Source organism: Grammomys surdaster, unplaced genomic scaffold (assembly GCF_004785775.1).
Source record: "Grammomys surdaster isolate TR1022 unplaced genomic scaffold, NIH_TR_1.0 64, whole genome shotgun sequence".
Lineage (NCBI taxonomy): Eukaryota > Metazoa > Chordata > Mammalia > Rodentia > Muridae > Grammomys > Grammomys surdaster.
The window spans coordinates 14646053-14665104 of NW_021604566.1; the positions used below are offsets into that span (position 1 = coordinate 14646053).

The 19052-nt window shown below is 39.1% G+C and overlaps 1 protein-coding gene across 4 annotated transcripts in view; it reads right to left on the reverse strand.

Annotated features, from left to right (window-relative positions):
* CUNH8orf34 (chromosome unknown C8orf34 homolog) overlaps positions 1 to 18086 on the reverse strand; it is a 394342-nt gene extending 376256 nt beyond the window's left edge. For 2 of the 4 annotated variants that reach the window (XM_028770080.1, XM_028770086.1), the window contains exon 1: positions 17570 to 17653. In XM_028770080.1, coding sequence (XP_028625913.1) covers positions 17570 to 17638 — 69 coding nt within the window. In that variant the 5' untranslated portion in view covers positions 17639 to 17653. Of the gene's footprint in view, positions 1 to 17569 lie in introns of all 4 variants that reach the window. The other 2 variants (XM_028770071.1, XM_028770076.1) reach the window with 2 other exon arrangements.
* Positions 18087 to 19052: the final 966 nt, after the last annotated feature.

Genomic DNA, 19052 nt, shown 5'->3' on the forward strand with positions numbered 1-19052 from the left:
TCAAGTGACACATGCCTACTGCTGAGCTGTTCAGAAAGCACAGCCATAGGGAGGGAAAACACAGTATGTGTTAATTTTTTGATAGAGAACATCATGATAAATATTTCAAATTAGAATGGCTACTGCATCAAGTACAAGTCGAATAAATTGGAGCAGAGTGATATGATGCTTCCAGGACTAACCTAATAATCATAAGGAAAAGAGCAATTGGTGCAAAAAGCATTAAAAGAATTGAATGAGATGTTTGCTAATGTACCAGGAAGAAGGACGAGAGAAGAGGAAGACAACTGCACCCTGGGAAGAATTTTTAAGCCACAGATGAAGCACAGATGTAAGGAAAGCAGAACATCTTTTCTTTGTGCTTTCTTTTTTTGTCATTTTTGAGTTCAAGGCACATTCAAATTGATCTACTCAGAAGACTCCTTCAAAAACTATTGTCTCAAAAATAATTGTTACATTAGCACACTGACAAGTTAACACTTGTATAGATTCTAGCTTGACCATGAGCATGTCCAAATGAGACAACTGTGAAGAGAAGATATTCCACAGAGGGTTTCTGATGCCTTAGTGAAGCTGTCTCAGGCTCCATGACCCTTTCTGCCTCCTGTAGTTCATGTGAGGTAGTCCTATAACAAATTAAGATACAGGATAAGGTGATGTGAAGCTTTGTGGCACCAAGCTGCACACACCACCAATATCATTGATCTCTTTAAAGTGATGCTTTAAAGAAAGGAGCACAGTACTTGAAAACTCTAACTCATCCAATCCTCCTTTCTGGGTAGCAACACTTTCCTCACCTGACTGATGTTCATCTCTATCCTGCCTACTCCTGAGCTCATACTTGTGGTTTGTCCTGCTGGGCTGCTGAGTTAGAGCTTTCCTCTACTTGCTGTCAAAACTCGTCAGTGATGTTTAAATTGAAAATAAATTCAGAGATCACATGCAAATGCAGTATCCGAGTATCAGTCTCTAGGGCCTCTAGGAGAACAAATGATCTAACATGGTGTCTTTGCAACAACAAAAGCTGTGTGAAGCAAGACACTGTGCTTAGAAATCTGGATGAGGTACATAGGTGGAGAAGCCAGACTACTAGCCTAGAATATCGTAGATGTGCTAGAAATCACTCTTCATTTCCATTTTCTGTGGTGGCTTACACAGTGGTGATACACTTCAATGAAGTCTCCTCCACTTACAATGGTGCTATTATATCCCACCACAGGAAATGCTTATTTAATTTTTTTATGTAAGAAATGAGTATGTAATTTTGGTTAATTTTTAAAATAAGTACTACCCCCCAGCAAAAGCATAGATACTTATAGGAATCTAACTAGTATGCCTCATGCTTTGTCAGAGGAAAAAGCTGATTGACAAGTACTGTGGTGAAAGGAAACCCATGTCATGTGTCATGATAGATAGTGACTCGACATTGTCAAGATTGAGACTCTGTCAGGCAATGAATGAGGCTCTGATTTCAGTCTGAATGTCCAAACAGAGCCAGATCCATTTTGGAGGACAATGTCTAAGTTCATGCAGAAGTTCTAAGTTCCCAAACCTTGAGTTTCATGCAGCGTTTTCTACATGGCTCAGATGACTAACCCTGACAGACAGTGACAGGTAAATCCCTATTGGACAAAGGAGATGGAGGCAATCAATGAATGTTCCTAGAAATGTATTACAGCCCATAATGCCCAAATTTATTTAGAATAGAGGTGCATTACTCTATACTCTTTCCATAAAAAGTATATATACATATATATGTATATATACAGACAGTAGTAACACATGTGTGTGCTTTAAAATAACATGATATTGCCCAAAAGAACATAAATTATCAAGCAGTACTAAATAAAAGTGGAGTGAAAATGAGAAACTGAAACAATATAAAGGCAATCTGAGAAAAAATGTTCATGATAATGACCTATAATTTGGCTATGGCTGAGCTCTGGATTTTCCAAGACCAGCATGGGTAGGGAGTGATAAAATGGTACTTAGCATTTCAAAATGTTTAATAACTACTTTTGAAATAACCCAGTAGTTCCTATAAAAGATACCTCCTAATGCAATGGCAATGTCCCTCCATACCATCCATATCCCACCAAAGCAAAGCAGTTTCACTGATCTGATTCTTATAGTGATTATCACTACTTTTTCTGGTGTATAGTCTGATGAATGCAACTCCTCACAGGGCAGACTTGCAGAGAGATAATGGATATCCAGGTCCTTGCTCAACTAGCTTCACCCAAAAATACATCTTTTAACGACTTGGAAGTTAATGTACATGAGACCCTTGAATTTTTCTTAGAATATAATTTCTTAAAACTCAACTATTGAGAATCTTAATGATGCTAATCCATCTTCTATCTCTTACAATCTGTATAAGTGGAAGGCTGCCAGCCATAGCAGACTTCAAGGTCAAAGCGGAATGTGCTATGAGGGTTAGGCTGAAAATAGTCCTACAAATGCGGAAACTGTTTTTGTGAAATTATGGAGAGGCTTAAAGCTTCCATAAGGAAGGCTAATCTGTATGAAGTTAGAGTATTGTGATTCATATCTTCACTATAATGCTGAGAGGCAGGATACTGAAGAATTGCTCAATAAACCTGTTAGGTACAATACAGTAATAGTCTCTGCCTGGTACATGTGTCTATTTTTAATTGTCACTTAAGGTAGTGCTAAGAGGACTGTTACAACTTGGGTAAAACCAGGAGGAATGTAAGAAACATAAAACAATACCAGATTCTCTAGAGATAATTCGTAGAGGCAAAAAGCACCCAATTCAAGATAATGTCTCAAATGTACAGACAAATCAAATCCATCTTTAATGTAATGTGGCTTGCTATGATGAACTTAAATCAGTAGGTTTAAACAAGGGCATAATCTGAAGATTCAGACCCTTCAATGTACCTCTTATTATACTTCAAAGTGAAATTTCTCATTATTTTTATGTAAGAAAAACAACTTTCAACTTAAAACTACCAATATGTTAGGTGTAGCGCTCTAGCTATGGAAGAAGATAGGTTAGATCTTTTGAATAAGAGTCATTTGATTTGTGCCAACACCATCTAGAAAAAGCAATAGTAAGAGGAGCCACTCTATTATTTCCAGTTGCATTCCCAGTTCCGTAGAATATTTCTTTAAATATTGTCTCTGAATCTGCATTTTAAGGAAGAAATTTTTATTTTTAGAATTTCAACCATGAAACATATTGATGTATGAAAATTGGCCAGGTATATAAACAGGAAACTGAGATTTAAAGATACTTTGGATGTATGAGAACATAATCACTTGAGGGCACTCTGGCTGTCCTAGCATTTTCTATAGACACAAGGAATGAAACGTATGCTCAACAAAGGCAAGATCAGATTTTAGCACCTAGAATTACAATCTTCCCAAACCCAGATGCTTAGACTCCAATGTAAAAACACAACCAATAATGCTCAGGACAATATATCTATACTAGAGCCCACCAACCCTTCCCATTGGGACACAAGTATTGCAACATAGCTGAGGGACAAGAAAAAGACTTTAAGCAGCCTTTTATACTGTAATAGAGGTTCATAAAGAACAAATGATTAAATCCTTTAAGGAAATCTATAAAAACACAAAGCATGAAAGGAAATAAATAAAACCTTCAAGACCTGAAAGTAGAACTAGAATCAATAGAAAACCCAAACTGAGAAAAATCTGGAAATAAAAAATTTAGGAACTCAAACAGGAACCACAGAGGCAAACATCAATAAAAGAATACAAGAGAGAATCTCAGGCATAGTAGATGCAATAAAAAAAAATGGATACATTGGTCTAAGAGAATGTTGAATCTTACAAAATCCTGGCACAAATCTAAGACTAGAATAAATAGAGGTGAGAAGAAATCCAGATTAAAGAAAGAGAAATATTTTCCAAAAATATCATAGAAGAAAATTTCCCTAACCTAGAGAAGGGGATGCCTATCAAGGCACAAGATGCATTCAGGATACCAAATAGACTGGATGATAAAATAAGCCCTCTAACCACAAAAATAATCAAAACACTAGATATAAAGAACAAAGAAAGGATGTTAAAAGCTGCAAGAGGGAAAGATCAAGTAAAATATCATGACAGATCTACTAGAATTACACCTTAATTCTCAACAGAAACTCTTAAAGACAGCAGGATCTAGAGACATGTGCCACAGACACTGAAGCCACAGATACCGAACGAGACTACTATAGCCTGGAAAACTTTCAAACACCATAGATGGAGAAAATAAGATATTCCATGGTAAAAACATATTGAAGCATATATATCTACAAATCTAGCTTTAAAGAAGTTTGTTATAAGGAAAACTCCAACCCAAAGAAGTTAACTATAAAACACAAGTAATAAATAATCCAAGAGGAGCAAAATCAAAAGAGGAGGAATAAATAATCTTACACCAACAAAATTAAAAGAAGGGAAGCACACACACACATACATACACACACACCATCACAACCAGCAGCAACAGCAGCAGCAGCAACAACAACAACAACAACAACAGTAGCAGCAGCAAAATAACAGGAATCAACAGTCTCTAGTCATTGGATATTTCTCAACAGCAACAGTCTCAATTTCCCAATAAAAAATGGACAGACTAAAGAAATGGGTGTAAAAATAGAAGCCACCCTCTACTGCAACGAAGAAACACATCTTAACATCAAGAACATTCTGACCTCAGAGTAGAAGGATAGAAAAATATTCCAAGCAAATGGACCTAATAAGCTTGCAATTGCACCCATTGTACTATCTGACAAAATAGACTTCAAACCAAAACTAATCAGAAGAAATATGGAAGGACAATGCTTATCCATCTAAGGAAAAAATCCACAAAGAGAATATTGGAATTCTTAACATCTGTGCCACAAACACAGAAGCACTCAAGATTGAAAAAGAAACATTTCTACAGATTAAATCACATATTGACCATCACACATAGATAGTGGTAAGCTTCAATATCTATTCTCACCAACAGACAGCTCATTAATATCTATTCTCACCAACAGCTCATTTAGGCAAAACTGAACAGAGATATGCTAGACATAGCATCTTTTAAAGCAAAAGGATTTAACATATGTTTCAGAACATTTCATCCAAACACAAAAGAATATAAGTTTTTCTCAGCAACTCAACTCATGGAAATTTTTCCAATATAGAATACAAACTCAGTCACAAAGAAGCCTCAAGAGATATTTAAAAAATGAAGTAACACCCTGCATCCTATCCTACCACCTCCTCTGATTTTTTATTGGTTATTTCATTTACATTTCAAATGTTATCCCCCTTCCAAGTTTCCTCTCCACAACCCTACCATCTCCTCCCCCACTCCTGCCTCTACGAGGGTGCTTCCCCACCCACCTATTCCAGCCTCAGTGCCCTAGAATCAAACCTCCACAGGTCCAAGGGACTCCCCTCCCACTGATGCCAGATAGGGCAATACCCTGCTATATATCCAGCTGGAGTCATGGATCCCTCGATGTTTACTGTATGGTTGGTGGTTTAGTCTCTGGAAGCTTTGGGGGGTCTGATTGGTTGATATTGTTGTTCTTCCTATGAGGTTGAAAACCCATTCAGCTCCTTCAGTCCTTGCCCTGACTCCTTCATTGAGGTCTCCACACTGTTTGGCTGCACGCATCCTCATCTGTATTGGTCAGGCTCTGGTAGAGCCTCTTAAGGGACAGCTATACCAGGATCCTGTCAGCAAGCTCTTCTTGGCATCAGCAACAGTGTCTGGGTTTGGTGTCTGCAGATGGGATGGATCCCTAGGTGGCATAGTCTCTGGATGGCCTTTCCCTCAGACTCTGCTCCACCTCCTCTGATTAAAACTGGATAGTAACAACAAGAGAAACTACAGGAAGTTTACAAACTCATAGAAACTGAACAATTCAGTATGGAATGAAAAATGGTACAAGGTTAAAATTCAGAAAGAAACTAAACACTATCTAGAATTAAATGAAAATGAATACATAGAATACCCAGACTTATGGAACGCAATGATGGCAGTTCGAAGTGACAAGCTTATAGCACCAAATGCCTACATAAATAACTTGGATACCTCTCATAATACCAATTTAATAGCACACCTGAAATCTCTAGAAAAAAAAAAAACAGAAGAAACCACATCCTAAAGAGTAGATGGCTAGAAATGATCAAACTCTGGTCTGAAAACAATAAAATAGAAACAAACAAACAACAATGACAACAAAAACAATACAAAGAATCAATGAAACAAAGAGGTGAATCAGTAGTATTGACCAACAGATTCAATGTAACCCCATCAAAATTCCAACACAATTGTTCATGAATCTTAAAAATACACACACAAAAAAGTAGAATAGTTAAAACCAGAATAATAACGTATCAGTTGGAGCAACCATGACCCTGAACTTTAATTCCTACTACAGAGTTATAGTAATGAAAACAGCATGGCATTGAAACAAAAATAAACATGTTGATGAATAGAATCAAACTGAAGACTCAGAAAAATCCATATGCCTATGGAAATCTAATTTTTTATAAAGAAGGAAGAAAAACACACTGGCAAAAAAGACAGCATCTTCAAAAAAGGTTCAAGCTGGATGTCTGCATGTAGAAGAACATAAATAGAAGCATACTTATCACCACACACAAAACTCAACTCTGTGGATCAAGGACCCCAACATAAAGCCAAATATACTAGACCTAATAGAAGGGAAAGCAGGGAGTAGCCTTCAACTCATTTAAAAAAAAAAACAGAACACCATTAGTTCAGGCACTAAAATAAGCAATTAGTGAATTGGACCTCATAAAACTGAGAAGCTTTCGTAATCCAAAGGACGTCATTATTTGGTCAAAGTGGCAGCCTACAGAATGTGAAAGTATTTTTACCAACTTGACATCTGCTATAAAGCTAATATCCAAAATATATAAAGAAGAGGCCACTCTGTAATCCCAGTACTAGGGAGGCAGAAACAGGAGATTCCCAGTGCTCAGGACAAACAAATTAGCTCAGCAAGATGTAATCAAGCTCCAGATAGAGCCAAGGACCCTGTCTCAAAAAAATAAAGTGAACAATGATAAAGGAAGTTACTGGACATTAACTTCTGATTTATATATGTACTTATATGTGCCCACACAGATGTGAATATACAGACATGCACACATTGTGCACATATACATGTACAAACAATTAGATACACTGAGGAAAATAAGTGCAATGTATGAGTATTTTTAGAACATTCAAATAATTTAGGGGCTTTGAGCAATCCTTAACACAATTAGCCTAATGTAGAAAATCCTTCACAAACATTTCCTGGCATTCGTCTCTAAGGTGATATTTGATCTTGTCAAGTTTTACAATCAATATAAGTCAGGACAGGGTCTGTGGCCACATCTTTCTGCCCTTAAAAAGACACTGAAAACCCACACTCATTCAGGAATTATTATATGTACACAAAGGGCAAACATGAGTTCTTTTACCAGTTTCTAACTGCCAGCCTACGGTTTTCCATTCTTCACATTAAATGTGTCTATACATATAAAAGGAGGTTAATTCTAAGTGTTTTAATATAAAATCTTCATATTTCACTTCCGTACAGAAACACTAGTATTGCAAGATTCATTCACTCACAATTATAGATACATTAATAACAGTATGTGAACTCTGCATATGAATATCAATCTTAATATTTTTTAATAGATGTATTTGTTTCAAAATATGATTTCAAACTGACCCATCTATTTTATTGTCTATAGGAGTATACCTATAGATGGTATTCAGCTTATTTACAAGCTCTGACCATTTCAGATAATCTGAAATTCATGATCTTGCAAACTTTTTGCACATGTGCACATATTTCTGTACAACACACTCCTACAAATGAAATTACTAATTCAAAGAGTTCTTTTACAAGCACCTTATTATAGTAAGGATCTTGGCTGTCTCTCAAAGGCCCATGTGTTGAAGGCTTGATCTTAGCCTGTGCTGCCATTGGGCAGTAGGGGGACCTTTAAGTATATAGACTACTGGCAGGAAGCTGGGTCACTAGATACGTTATGAGGAGGGGGTGAATAGGACTCTGGACCCTTCTGCATCCTTTTTCACTCCCTAGCTTCCATGAGGTGAGTAACCCCTATTGTGCAATACTACCTCTCAGTAGCCACAAGGCAACATGACCAACTGAACGGGAACTTGAATCTCCAAAAATTGTAAGTGAAAATAAGCCTTTCCACTTTTTTTTGAGACTTCTTGGGATTGCTACAGCAAAAGAAAGCTTGTTTACACACACACACACACACACACAGACACACACACACAGACACAGACACACACATACACACACACACAGACACACACACACACACACACACACACACACTATGTCTGCTCTTTTGTGTAGGAAGCCTGAAGAAAGTTGATTTTAATCTAGCACAGTCATATCAAAGATTGGAAAGGTTGTGAAGAACGGGTAGACAGAAAAAATTGAATTTGATTATTATACGTTGTATCTATGGTTTGAACTATCACAGTGAACTACATTAATATGTTTAACTACTCATAATGTTTAGTTCTTTTGTTGATTAATATTTTATTGTTTAAACTAGCATAAAAGGCTTCATTATGGTATTTTAAGCATAGTTTTCTTGTGGATGCTCCTGTCCCTAGCTTCCTCTTGTCCCTGATTCTCTGTACACCTTGACTTCCCAGCTAATAGCTCCTTTCCTCTTTAAGGTTATATGTGTCCTGTTGCCTTTCTCCACTTTCCCACCACCTTTTCTCTACTAATAGCTCTCTGTCTATTGTCGTGGTTTATACTTACACACATATACACACGCATGCACATACATGTACACACATGTATACACATATGCACTCACAAACACACACACACTGTATATTCACACACATACATATATATATACCTTGAAAGCCAATGCCCACGTGTGAAAGAAAATGTGTGAAATTTACCCATAATACTTGAAAGCCTCTACAGAGATACTGGCCTACCCATGTTGATTGCAGCTCTATTCACAGCAGCAAGGTGATAGAATCATCTTAGATGTGCATTAGCAGATGAATGGACCATACAAAGGTCATACACAGTGTAATTTGATTCAGCCACAAGAAAATGAAACTTTGAAAATTATAAGAAAATAGATAGACCTGAAAATTTATGGGAAATATCCTAATCTCTAAAGAGTACTTTTAAATTATGATATATTTAAACAAATTTCCAATCCAAAACTTTATCCAATGTATATATACATATATATATGATAATATATGATAAAATATGATATATATAATACATTATATTTAATATAATACAATTCCAAAAAGTCTGACTCTTTCCAGTAATTTGCATCTTGTTGTTTGTTTGTTTGTTTGTTTGTTTTTAGGTAAGATCTAATATATTGCAAACTGGCTTTGAGATCACCACTTAGTCAAGGACTATTTTGAATTAATCCGCCTGCATCCACCTACTAAGCACTGGGATTACAGATGTCCACCACCATGCCCAGATTATGTGTTTCGATTGATCTAACAGAGAATCTATGCATTTGGGGTAATGCTCTGTTAAATGAGCTGCCTCATCAGGTTATCTACCTTTTTTTTTAAGTTATCTATTTTTTAATTGGGCATTTGCCATCTGATCACCAGAGTTTCAGTGTAAGATTGTGTGTGTGGGTTTCCCATTGGTTTTGTCATTACCAAAGACCAGCCTTAGTTCGTGGTGATCTGATAAGATGCAAGGAATTATTTCAATCTTTTTGTATCTGTTGAGGCCTACTTTATGACGAATTATATGGTCTGTTTTGGAGAAGGTACCATGAGGTGCTGAGAACAAGGTATATTCTTTTGTTTTAGAATGAAATGTTCTATAGATATCTGTTAAACCCATTTGGTTCATAACTTCTGTTAATTTCAATGTGTCTCTATTTAGTTTCTGTTTCCATGATCTGTCCATTGCTGAGAGCGGGGTGTTAAAATCCCCAACTATTATTGTGTGAGGTGCAATGTGTGTTTTGAACTTTAGTAAAGTTTCTTTTATGTATGTGGGTGCCCTTGCATTTGGAGCATAGATGTTCAGAATTGAGAGTTCACCTTGGTAGATTTTTCCTTTGATGAGTATGAAGTGTCCTTCCTTATCTTTTTTGATTACTTTTGGTTGAAAGTCGATTTTATTTGATATTAGAATGGCTACTCCAGCTTGTTTCTTGGGACCATTTGCTTGGAAAATTGTTTACCACCCTTTTAATCTGAGGTAATGTCTGTCTTTGTCACTGAAGTGCATTTCCTGTATGTAGCAAAATGTTGGGTCCTGTTTATGTATCCAGTCTGATAGTCTATGTCTTTTTATTGGAGAATTGAGTCCATTGATGTTAAGAGATATTAAGGAAAAATGATTGTTGCTACCTATTATTTTTGTTATTAGAGGTGGAATTATGTTTGTGTAGCTATCTTCTTTTGGGGTTGTTGGAAGATTACTTCCTTGCTTATTCTAGGTTGTAGTTTCCTTCCTTGTGTTGGCATTTTCCATCAATTATCCTTTGAAGTGCTGGGTTTATGGGAAGATATTGTGTAAATTTGGTTTTGTCATGGAATACCTTGGTTTCTTCATCTATAGTGATTGAGAGTTTTGCTGGATATAGTAGTCTGGGCTGGCATTTGAAGAACACACATGGTATTCACTCACTGATTATTGGAATTAAGCCCAGAAGCTTGAATTACCCAAGATTCAACTCACAGACCACATAAAGCTCATGAAGAATGAAGACCAAGTGGGCGTGCTTTGGTCCTTCTTAGAAGTAGTAACAAAATAAATACCCATGGAGCAAATATGGACACAAAGTGTAGGACAGAAACTGAAGGAGGGACCGTCTGGAGACCATCCCACCTGGGTATCCATTCCATGTGCAGTCACCAAAGGTAGACACTGATGTGGATGTCAGGAAGTGCATGCTGACAGGAGCCTGACATAGCTGTCTCCTTAGAGGTCTGCAAGAGTCTGACATATTCAGAGGCAGATGCTCACAGCTAACCATTGAACTGATCATGGGGTTCCCAATGGAGGAGTTAGAGTGGAGACTGAAGGAGTTGAAAGGATTTGCGACCCCATGAGGAGAGCAACAATACCAACCAACCAGAGCCCACAGGGTCTAAACCACCAGCCTGGGAACACTTAAGGAGAGACCCATGGCTCCAGCTGTATATGCAAGGGAAGATGGTCCTGTCAGGTATGGGTGGGAGGGGAGATCCTTGGTCCCATGAAGGCTGGACGCTGTGTGTGGGGAAACTCAAGGGTGGGGAGGTGGGAGTTGGGGGATAGGTCAGGACATATCCTCATAGAAGCAGGAGGAGGGGGGATGGGATAGGGGGTTCCTGTGCGGGAGAGGGGAGAAATGGGGTAAGGGGATAACATCTGAAATGTAAATAAAATATCCAATAATAAAAAGGAGTGTGTGTGTGAGTGTGTGTGTGTGTGTGTGTGTGTGTGTGTGTGTGTGCTGTAGAATATGTCCTCTTCAAAAGCTTCTTACTGCAGCCAGCAGGAGGCAGACAATGCAGAAAGCAATTCTCCATAATATGTTGAGGAAGGGGACAGGGGACTGCGCAGCCTTAGGTGAGCTGTGAAAATGTGGTAAACGACTCTGATCTTAGTACATACCCAGTCTCAAGTCAAGTATTCAGTGACAGACTCATGAGACTGTGCAAATCCGCATTGAGTCTGTGGCTTGACTACTTGTGGGTTCAATGATGTCACCACGCAAAAGACAGAGAAATGAAGACTATACCTAAGCACATTTTCTTATCCCCAGCACACTTATGCATTTGTTCCCTGGATTTCTAAATGGTATTTCAGCAATATTTTAATTATACCCTTTCTTTACAGACCTTCTAGCTGTAACACTGGTCACTGCCTAAGGTCAACCCTTGAAGAGATTCTCCTTTCCTATCCATGATTTCAATCTATAGAGTGCACAAGACCCCTTCCAGCTGGTTGAAACATTATTGTTGGAAGAAAATGGTGTATGCCGGGTTCTATACTGGAAGGTTACCTTCCCATTTATAATTACTACAGAAAATGCGTTGGGAATAGGTGATGTCTTACTACCATCCATTCAACTTTCTCTCACCAGTTCAGCAATGGTTGTTTTTTCTTGCCTAGATTGTGAAGTAGCGATTTTCCCAATCACTTACTCCTTTGAATGTTACTGACTGGCTTTCTGCTAGTTATTCTTTCTCCTCTCCCAAGAATCAAAAACATTCTGTATTCCATTAAATCTTAGTGGAAAAAATATTGTATTTTATCCAGTATGATAAACTGTTAGCTTAATTCAGGTGACTCTGGTTTAGGAGCCTCCTCAAACTGGTTTATCTGTCCTTGTGACAGCATTGTCACCCTTTAAACATCGGATGTAAGATACCCTTAGTTCTTTCATCTTATCAAACCTGGGATCACCCATTCCTTTAGCAATACTTAATTATTCTAGTAAGGAAAGTATGTAGATACCACTATCTGGGTACCAAGTGTGCTCATTGTTATTTGGGTGTTGTTATTCCTAGCTTCTCAGAGTAAACCGATATAATATGTGGCACAGACACCTTAGCATATAAATGTGGTACAGACACCTTAGCTTAAGTGAAGCCTACACCTGTTATCGAAAGACATGAGATTACATGGTACCTGCAACTCAGTTCTAACATCCAAGTTTTTCTATGCTTTTTATCTGTGGTCACTGTCTTCACTAGTGAGAAAACTGGTTTGCATGTTTTTCTTTTTTAAAAGATATGTTTATTTATGTATATGAGTACTGTGATAGAAGAGAGAATTAGACAAAAGGGCATCAGATCTCATTATAGATGGTTGATCTCATTACAGATTGGTTGATCTCATTATAGATTGGTTGGTTTTTATGATCTGTTGTTGTTGTTGTTGTTAATAGGAGTGCCCACAATTAAGTCCAGATCTTTTGTATGAAAGTCAAGTGCTTTCCCACTGGGCTGCATCCGCAGCACTATTTCATTTTGGAGTCATTTTATTTCCTTATAAACTATTTGAAAATAAGACATAACAAGGTAGAGATAAAAATTAATGGGCTAATAATCTAAAGCATGTCAGATACCATTTAAAAGATTATTTCGAGGTTAAGTCAATAGAAATGTATTAACTTTGACTTTAGAAAACTTGCTTAAAATAAATGTCTTTCCTCATCTTTGAGTCTCTAACTGTTCCAGGATTACAAAGACCAATATAAATTTAGAAACCAGAAACGTCCTTATAACTTCAAGAACTGGGTAGAAATTTCTGACAAGCGTTACTCCAAAAATGTATTGGCTTATCATTAATGTGAAGACTTTCTAAATAACAAGGTAGCATTTTTATTACCTCTTCCCAGAAAGACGCTTTTTACAATTACAAGTTTTACAGTTATCTTTCAGAATAAGGTAGGCATGGAGCTTAGCTCTTGAGTCTCAGGGAGAGTAACTAGTATCCTTCCTTACCCTATTTACTGCATGCCAATCACAGCTGTCACCCCGTGTACCAACCCCACATCCAGGAATGCTCTCTAATGATATCAAAGAGAGGACTATTGTCTTTTCAGGAAGAAAGGATAGTCATGAGCTAGGGAAAGATGGAGGCAGACTGGATTCTGAGCTTTCAGATGTGTAGGTAGCAGAGATGAGCAAGTGTCACTGCAGCATAATGTATCTAGATGGGTCTGGGGATGCCCCAGATCTAGCTATGAGTTCAACTCACCCTGTGGGCAGCAAATCGGCTCATAAAAATGTAAGTTATGTGAGTAGTACAACACTGAACCACAAACATGATAAGAATGTGACTCCATTCTACTTGGAGAGAGTTAAACCACACTTAAAGAAATATAGTGACTTTGGTTGACCACATAGTCAGCATGCACATACACTTAAAGTTTCTATGAAAATGCATCACTGTCAACAACAAGTAGCTCAGGATACCATACTCTCATGTGAGCCAGGATCAATATACATGCTATCTTGAGGAGCTTTCCAACCAGTATCCAGTTAATAATTTCTCTGTATAGTTTATGGGAATGAAAAAAATCTAAAAATTTGCATACTTCTTTGTATGGAAAAAGAAACTTTGATGATCCACACCATATAATGGCTCATGAACTAAATTAAATGATTTCTGTTAAAGACAAAGGATCCATTTTAATTCTCTAAGCAGGTATTTGCCAGACAACTCAAGTGCTGAATTATTTTTAAGCTATTAACTTCTGGCCTTGAGGTCTGTTTTCACAGCACATATTTTCCATATGTTATAGCACGACTCCACTTTGGTGGAACAGGAGCCATTTACACCTTGTCAGTTAAGAACTTCGATGTCAATTGGAAAGTGATCAAGTCATACTTCTGCTGTATCACAACTCTGTGAACCACTCCTTCCTGTAAACCAAACGCCCAGGCTCAGCTCTGCTCACCTGCCTTTAATAAGCCAAAGGGAAACTGAAACTATTATACGCTACATAAATCTTAGCGTTTGTGGAGTGCGAGTCATTTTCATCTTATGTGTGTTTGTACTCTTCTAAAATGTCATCACCCAGAATACTTATGCAGTGTTTTTTCGGCATGGCTTTGTAATGCTTCAAACTATTTTAATTCATATTTAAAGGTAGTTTAAATGTGTGTTCCTAGATCACCTGAAATCAAAGTTAGTCTCAATTTATTTTGATTGTGGTGTACAAAGCAATTTTTAAGTATCACTAATGACACAGTATTAGTGATAACACCCATAACTAAGAAATAAACTAAATACAGAAATTTTATGGAACTTTTTTTTTTAAAAAAATTAAGCCTGGTGTAGTGATGCACACCTTTAATTTTCCAGCATTTGGGAGACAGAGGCAGGTAGATCTCTATAAGCCCAGGGTGGCCTGTATAGAAAGTTCTAACCAGCACAGCCATGGCTAGATAGTCTTTTAAAAATTCCGAAAAATTCAGCCATTCTCAATCCTAGAGGGGAGGTTATCTTTCCTATTTGACATTTTTAAAGTAACTTTAATAAGCTCCCTTTAAAGTGTTTCACTATTTTTAAAATGGAGGGTTTAAAATATTCCTCCCATACAAATCGCACAGTGGGACATACTCTCAGTGCACATTTTGGCCACTGAAGACGCCTGTATCACTAACCCTCGGACCTCCACTCAACACAGTGGGGGGTGATAGTCATGACTGCGGCCTATTTTAAATTGTACTTTCTTAAAAGAAATGTTTAGCTTACATTTCCATTTCTTATATTCTGGTTCATGAATACCAGCAATCTATTGCAGTAGTTCTCTCTTCCAGACCCGAGAGAGAGGAGGTCTCCTCTGAGCTTCCAAATCAGTCACTGAGAATCACTGAGTCACAGGAATTTTATATCACCAATATCCATCTCATAGATGAAACTTCTGGGCTGGTTTTGTGTTTTTGATTGGTAGTTTGGGGTTTGTTGTCTTTGTGATATGTACTTATCTACGGCTCAGACTTTATTTTTTTTAATTCACTCTGTAGCTCAGACTGAACTGGAGACTGTGCTTCTTTCCACAGCCCAACAGGTGCGCTAGCACAGCGGGTTCGGCCACCACATCTGACTTCTGCATTGACTGTAATTTGAGGAGAAATAGACCATAAATTGGTCTGAGATCCCAAATGGGTGAAATTGGCCAAATCTCTTCTCAGAGCCAGGCTCTATCACGGTCACTGCCCAAGTACCGGCACCCACTCCGCTCTGCGCAGACGAGAACTTCCTATCTGCTTTTCTCCCTTCAGTTACGGAAAGTTCAAATCAATCCTTAAAATTAACTACTCATCACTTCGATCCAAGCTAGTGGGGATTATGTAATGAGCATCCAGTAAAGTACAAAGCATAGAATTTTGTTGGTTTGGGTGAGGAGATCTAAAGCTTTCATGAAGTAATTTTCTTTGTCACTTAAAACTCTTCAGAGAGAAATTAGCTGCTGAGCATTAAAGGGGAGGAGACTGCTAATAAATATCAAGCCAAGCTTACTTCCTAATTATGGAGAAAGTTAATTCCATTATTGTCACTTGGAAAGAACGATGGGAGTTTAAAAATAATTTAAGTGAGAAGGGATGTATTAAAAACAATTCACTTATTTTTTTTCCCTTGGCTAATTGTGTTTTATATTCCAGGAATGAAGCCAACACGTACAGTCGAAATGCATTCATTTTATTATTTTGATGCAATTCATATACCATTTGACAGTTTGTGTCTACCTTTCTGTGTTTTCCTTATGTAAGGCTGTGAGTAATTTATAATCATTACACCAGGAATAAGACAGGCTGCTGATGGCCTAGGTAAGGATTCAGCAGAAGCAAAATTTCCTTTGCTGTCATTTTGAAATGAACTAAAAATTAAGAGACCCGTAAGAATTTGTGGCCCCTTTAACAGAGCTTTCATTGAAACAACTCTCCAACTTTTCGAAATTTTACCACATTAAGTTAAGGTTGGGCAGAAAAACTTGGAAAAACTTAGTTATTGGAAACCTGTCCTCCCCAGAGAAAAAGACCTTTTTGTGCGCCCCCCCCCATGAGCCCTTTCAAACAGAGGCATGAATCCCCACCCCGCTCCTGTCTGTCTGCAGATCTCTGCTGCGGCTCTAGTCTCCAAGAAGCTGCCCCAGTCGCAGATCACTAACACATCCTCTTCCTCTTTCTCCCTATCTCTTCAGCCTAAGATACAGGCAGCTGCTTTTTAGGTGTGTGCGGGAAGGAGGTCATAGGAGAGTGGACTGCAGAGTAAGGAGCCTCAGGCATCCCTCCCAAGAGAGCTTGGCCATTTGAGTACCTGGCACTCCACAACTCGCCAGCATCTAGCCAGTGCTCTGACAACCTGCTGACACTTAGCACTTAGGTGGTGCCTGCTTTCTGTCCCTAGGTCAGATTTTCCCTCTTGCTTCGCTCTTTTTCCTTCAATGTGTTTTTGTCATTAATTATTTGAAGGCGAAAGAAAACATCTCAAGACAGTGTCCTCAGGAAATAGACATGTTTTCCTAAAACCCTTCTCTGCTCCTTTCCACCTCTGAGAGCTGGTGCGAAAGGCTCTAGTTTCAGCCACAGTCCAATGTGTTTCCCAACGGACTAGCTTTAATATATATATTTTTTTCTCCAGCAGGGCAACTCTTCCACCTTTCCAGGTTATACTACTGCCCATATTTAAATGAAGAAAATTTAACATGCAAGATAGTGTGAATACCGGGCGTGTGTGTGTGTGTGTGTGTGTGTGTGAAGATGTACATCCGGATTGCTTGTCCCACCCTGTCTAAGCCCTGCCTACTAGATGCAAGACAGTCAGATGGCTCCAATTGTCCTGTTAGGCTGAAGTTGGGCCCTCCAGAGCTCACCTGTCAGTGTCCAGGTAACTGGCCAAGTGCCAGCTGGGCCAGTTTCCAGAACACCTAGCGGGACAGTGCTCCCTCTCCCGCTCATTTGCTCAGCCATCCTACCTTCGCTTAAGGAAATTCTGATTTTATTTCTGCACCACCACCACCACCAAAGAGAGCAGGACCATTCCCCACCAAGGCTCCTTACCTCAAACAGAGGACCGATCTTGTTTTTCTCCAGGTAAGCTTGGATTCGGGTTTGTTGACGAGACGCCATGGGGAAACAGATGGGTCAGCAGAGAGAAGACAGTGAGCCTCGGCTGGGGACAACCCTACTCTGCCCCTGGATGGACCCAGGACAGAAGCTAAGGAGCCTGGGCTTTCTGGCACAACAATGGTTAGCAACCTACTGAGCAGCGAGCTCGAAGGGAGCAGGGCTCAGGGAACCCGGGCGAGGCTCTGCCAACTCAGACAACTCCGAGGCGATGGGAAAACTACATCGCATTCTGCAGCCCACCCGCTCTCTGCAGCGCCGCTGCTGAGGGGAAATCGCGGGCAGAGGCTGGTCTGTCCTCTGGGCGGCAGCAGCAGCAGGAGCCTATGGCCAAAGGCGAGTATCTGTGCAGCGCCTCCGCTAGCCAAGCCAGGGACAGCATGGGCCGCAGGGGCGACAGCGCGCGGAGCCGCCCAGAGCGCGCCACAGAGTGCGCCTTGCTCCTGGCTGCCAGGAACCAGCACCCAAGCTGCTCCCGAGGCGGTGCTCGTGCTCGCTCCCTAGCGACAGCGCCGCTCAAAAAGCCAATGGTAAAGGTGCTTCTTTCAAAGTGCACATAAATCTGGTGCTTGTTGGCTACTCCTTGGCAGCTACAACCACAGTTCTAAAGAGGATGGTCCTAACCACTCAGCTTAATTTTCTCCTGGCCAAGCGCTCTGCCTTCACTAGCCCTGGATGAGAAAAAGCCAGAGATGAGAATTATGGGTGGGTTTTGCTGCGAAAACAAAGTTGCTCATGTTAAAGAGAAAAAAGAAAGGAACAGATATTTTTCTTGGCCTTGAGCAAATCAGCCGCAACCAGCGTTGCTGCCTGAGAACTGATTGAAAATTCCCGAAGTGCAGACACTCAAAGGCTGGAAGCAACCCTTAGGCATTTGGCAGGGAGATGAATCAAAAGCGAGCCAGCTCTCTCTGTTTCCAAGTTTGCTTTGCTGCCTACACCTTCAGTTCTGTCTGATACACCTCTGGCTAGGGCTCAGGGGCTCCGATCTTCCCCCCAACAGTTCTTCCTCTAGATACCTAGTGAGCTCATCAATTTTACATAGTTTAAGATCTATAGTTATCACAGGATTCTGCAGAGTTCCTTGGATTTTTTTTAAATACGATATAAAACACTAAAGCCCCAAAGTTGATTTGTGAGGTTACAAACCATTGTGTATTGCCAAATCAGAATGTTTATACTAAAACTGCTGGTTGTCTCTACAATAATAAGCACCGGTTTCCTTAAAGCCGACTGCAACAGTATAGATTTCTTCTTTTTCGCACTGTGTTCCAGGTTTCTGTGGCTAGTGTCTGTCCAAGCTTTTTCTCTTCATTTTAAATTATCTTAGCAATGTGCACTAGTTAAGATGATAATGGATTGTTCCAGGAAGTCTTATAATAATTGCCTTTAATAATTCACATGCACGAAGTCTTCT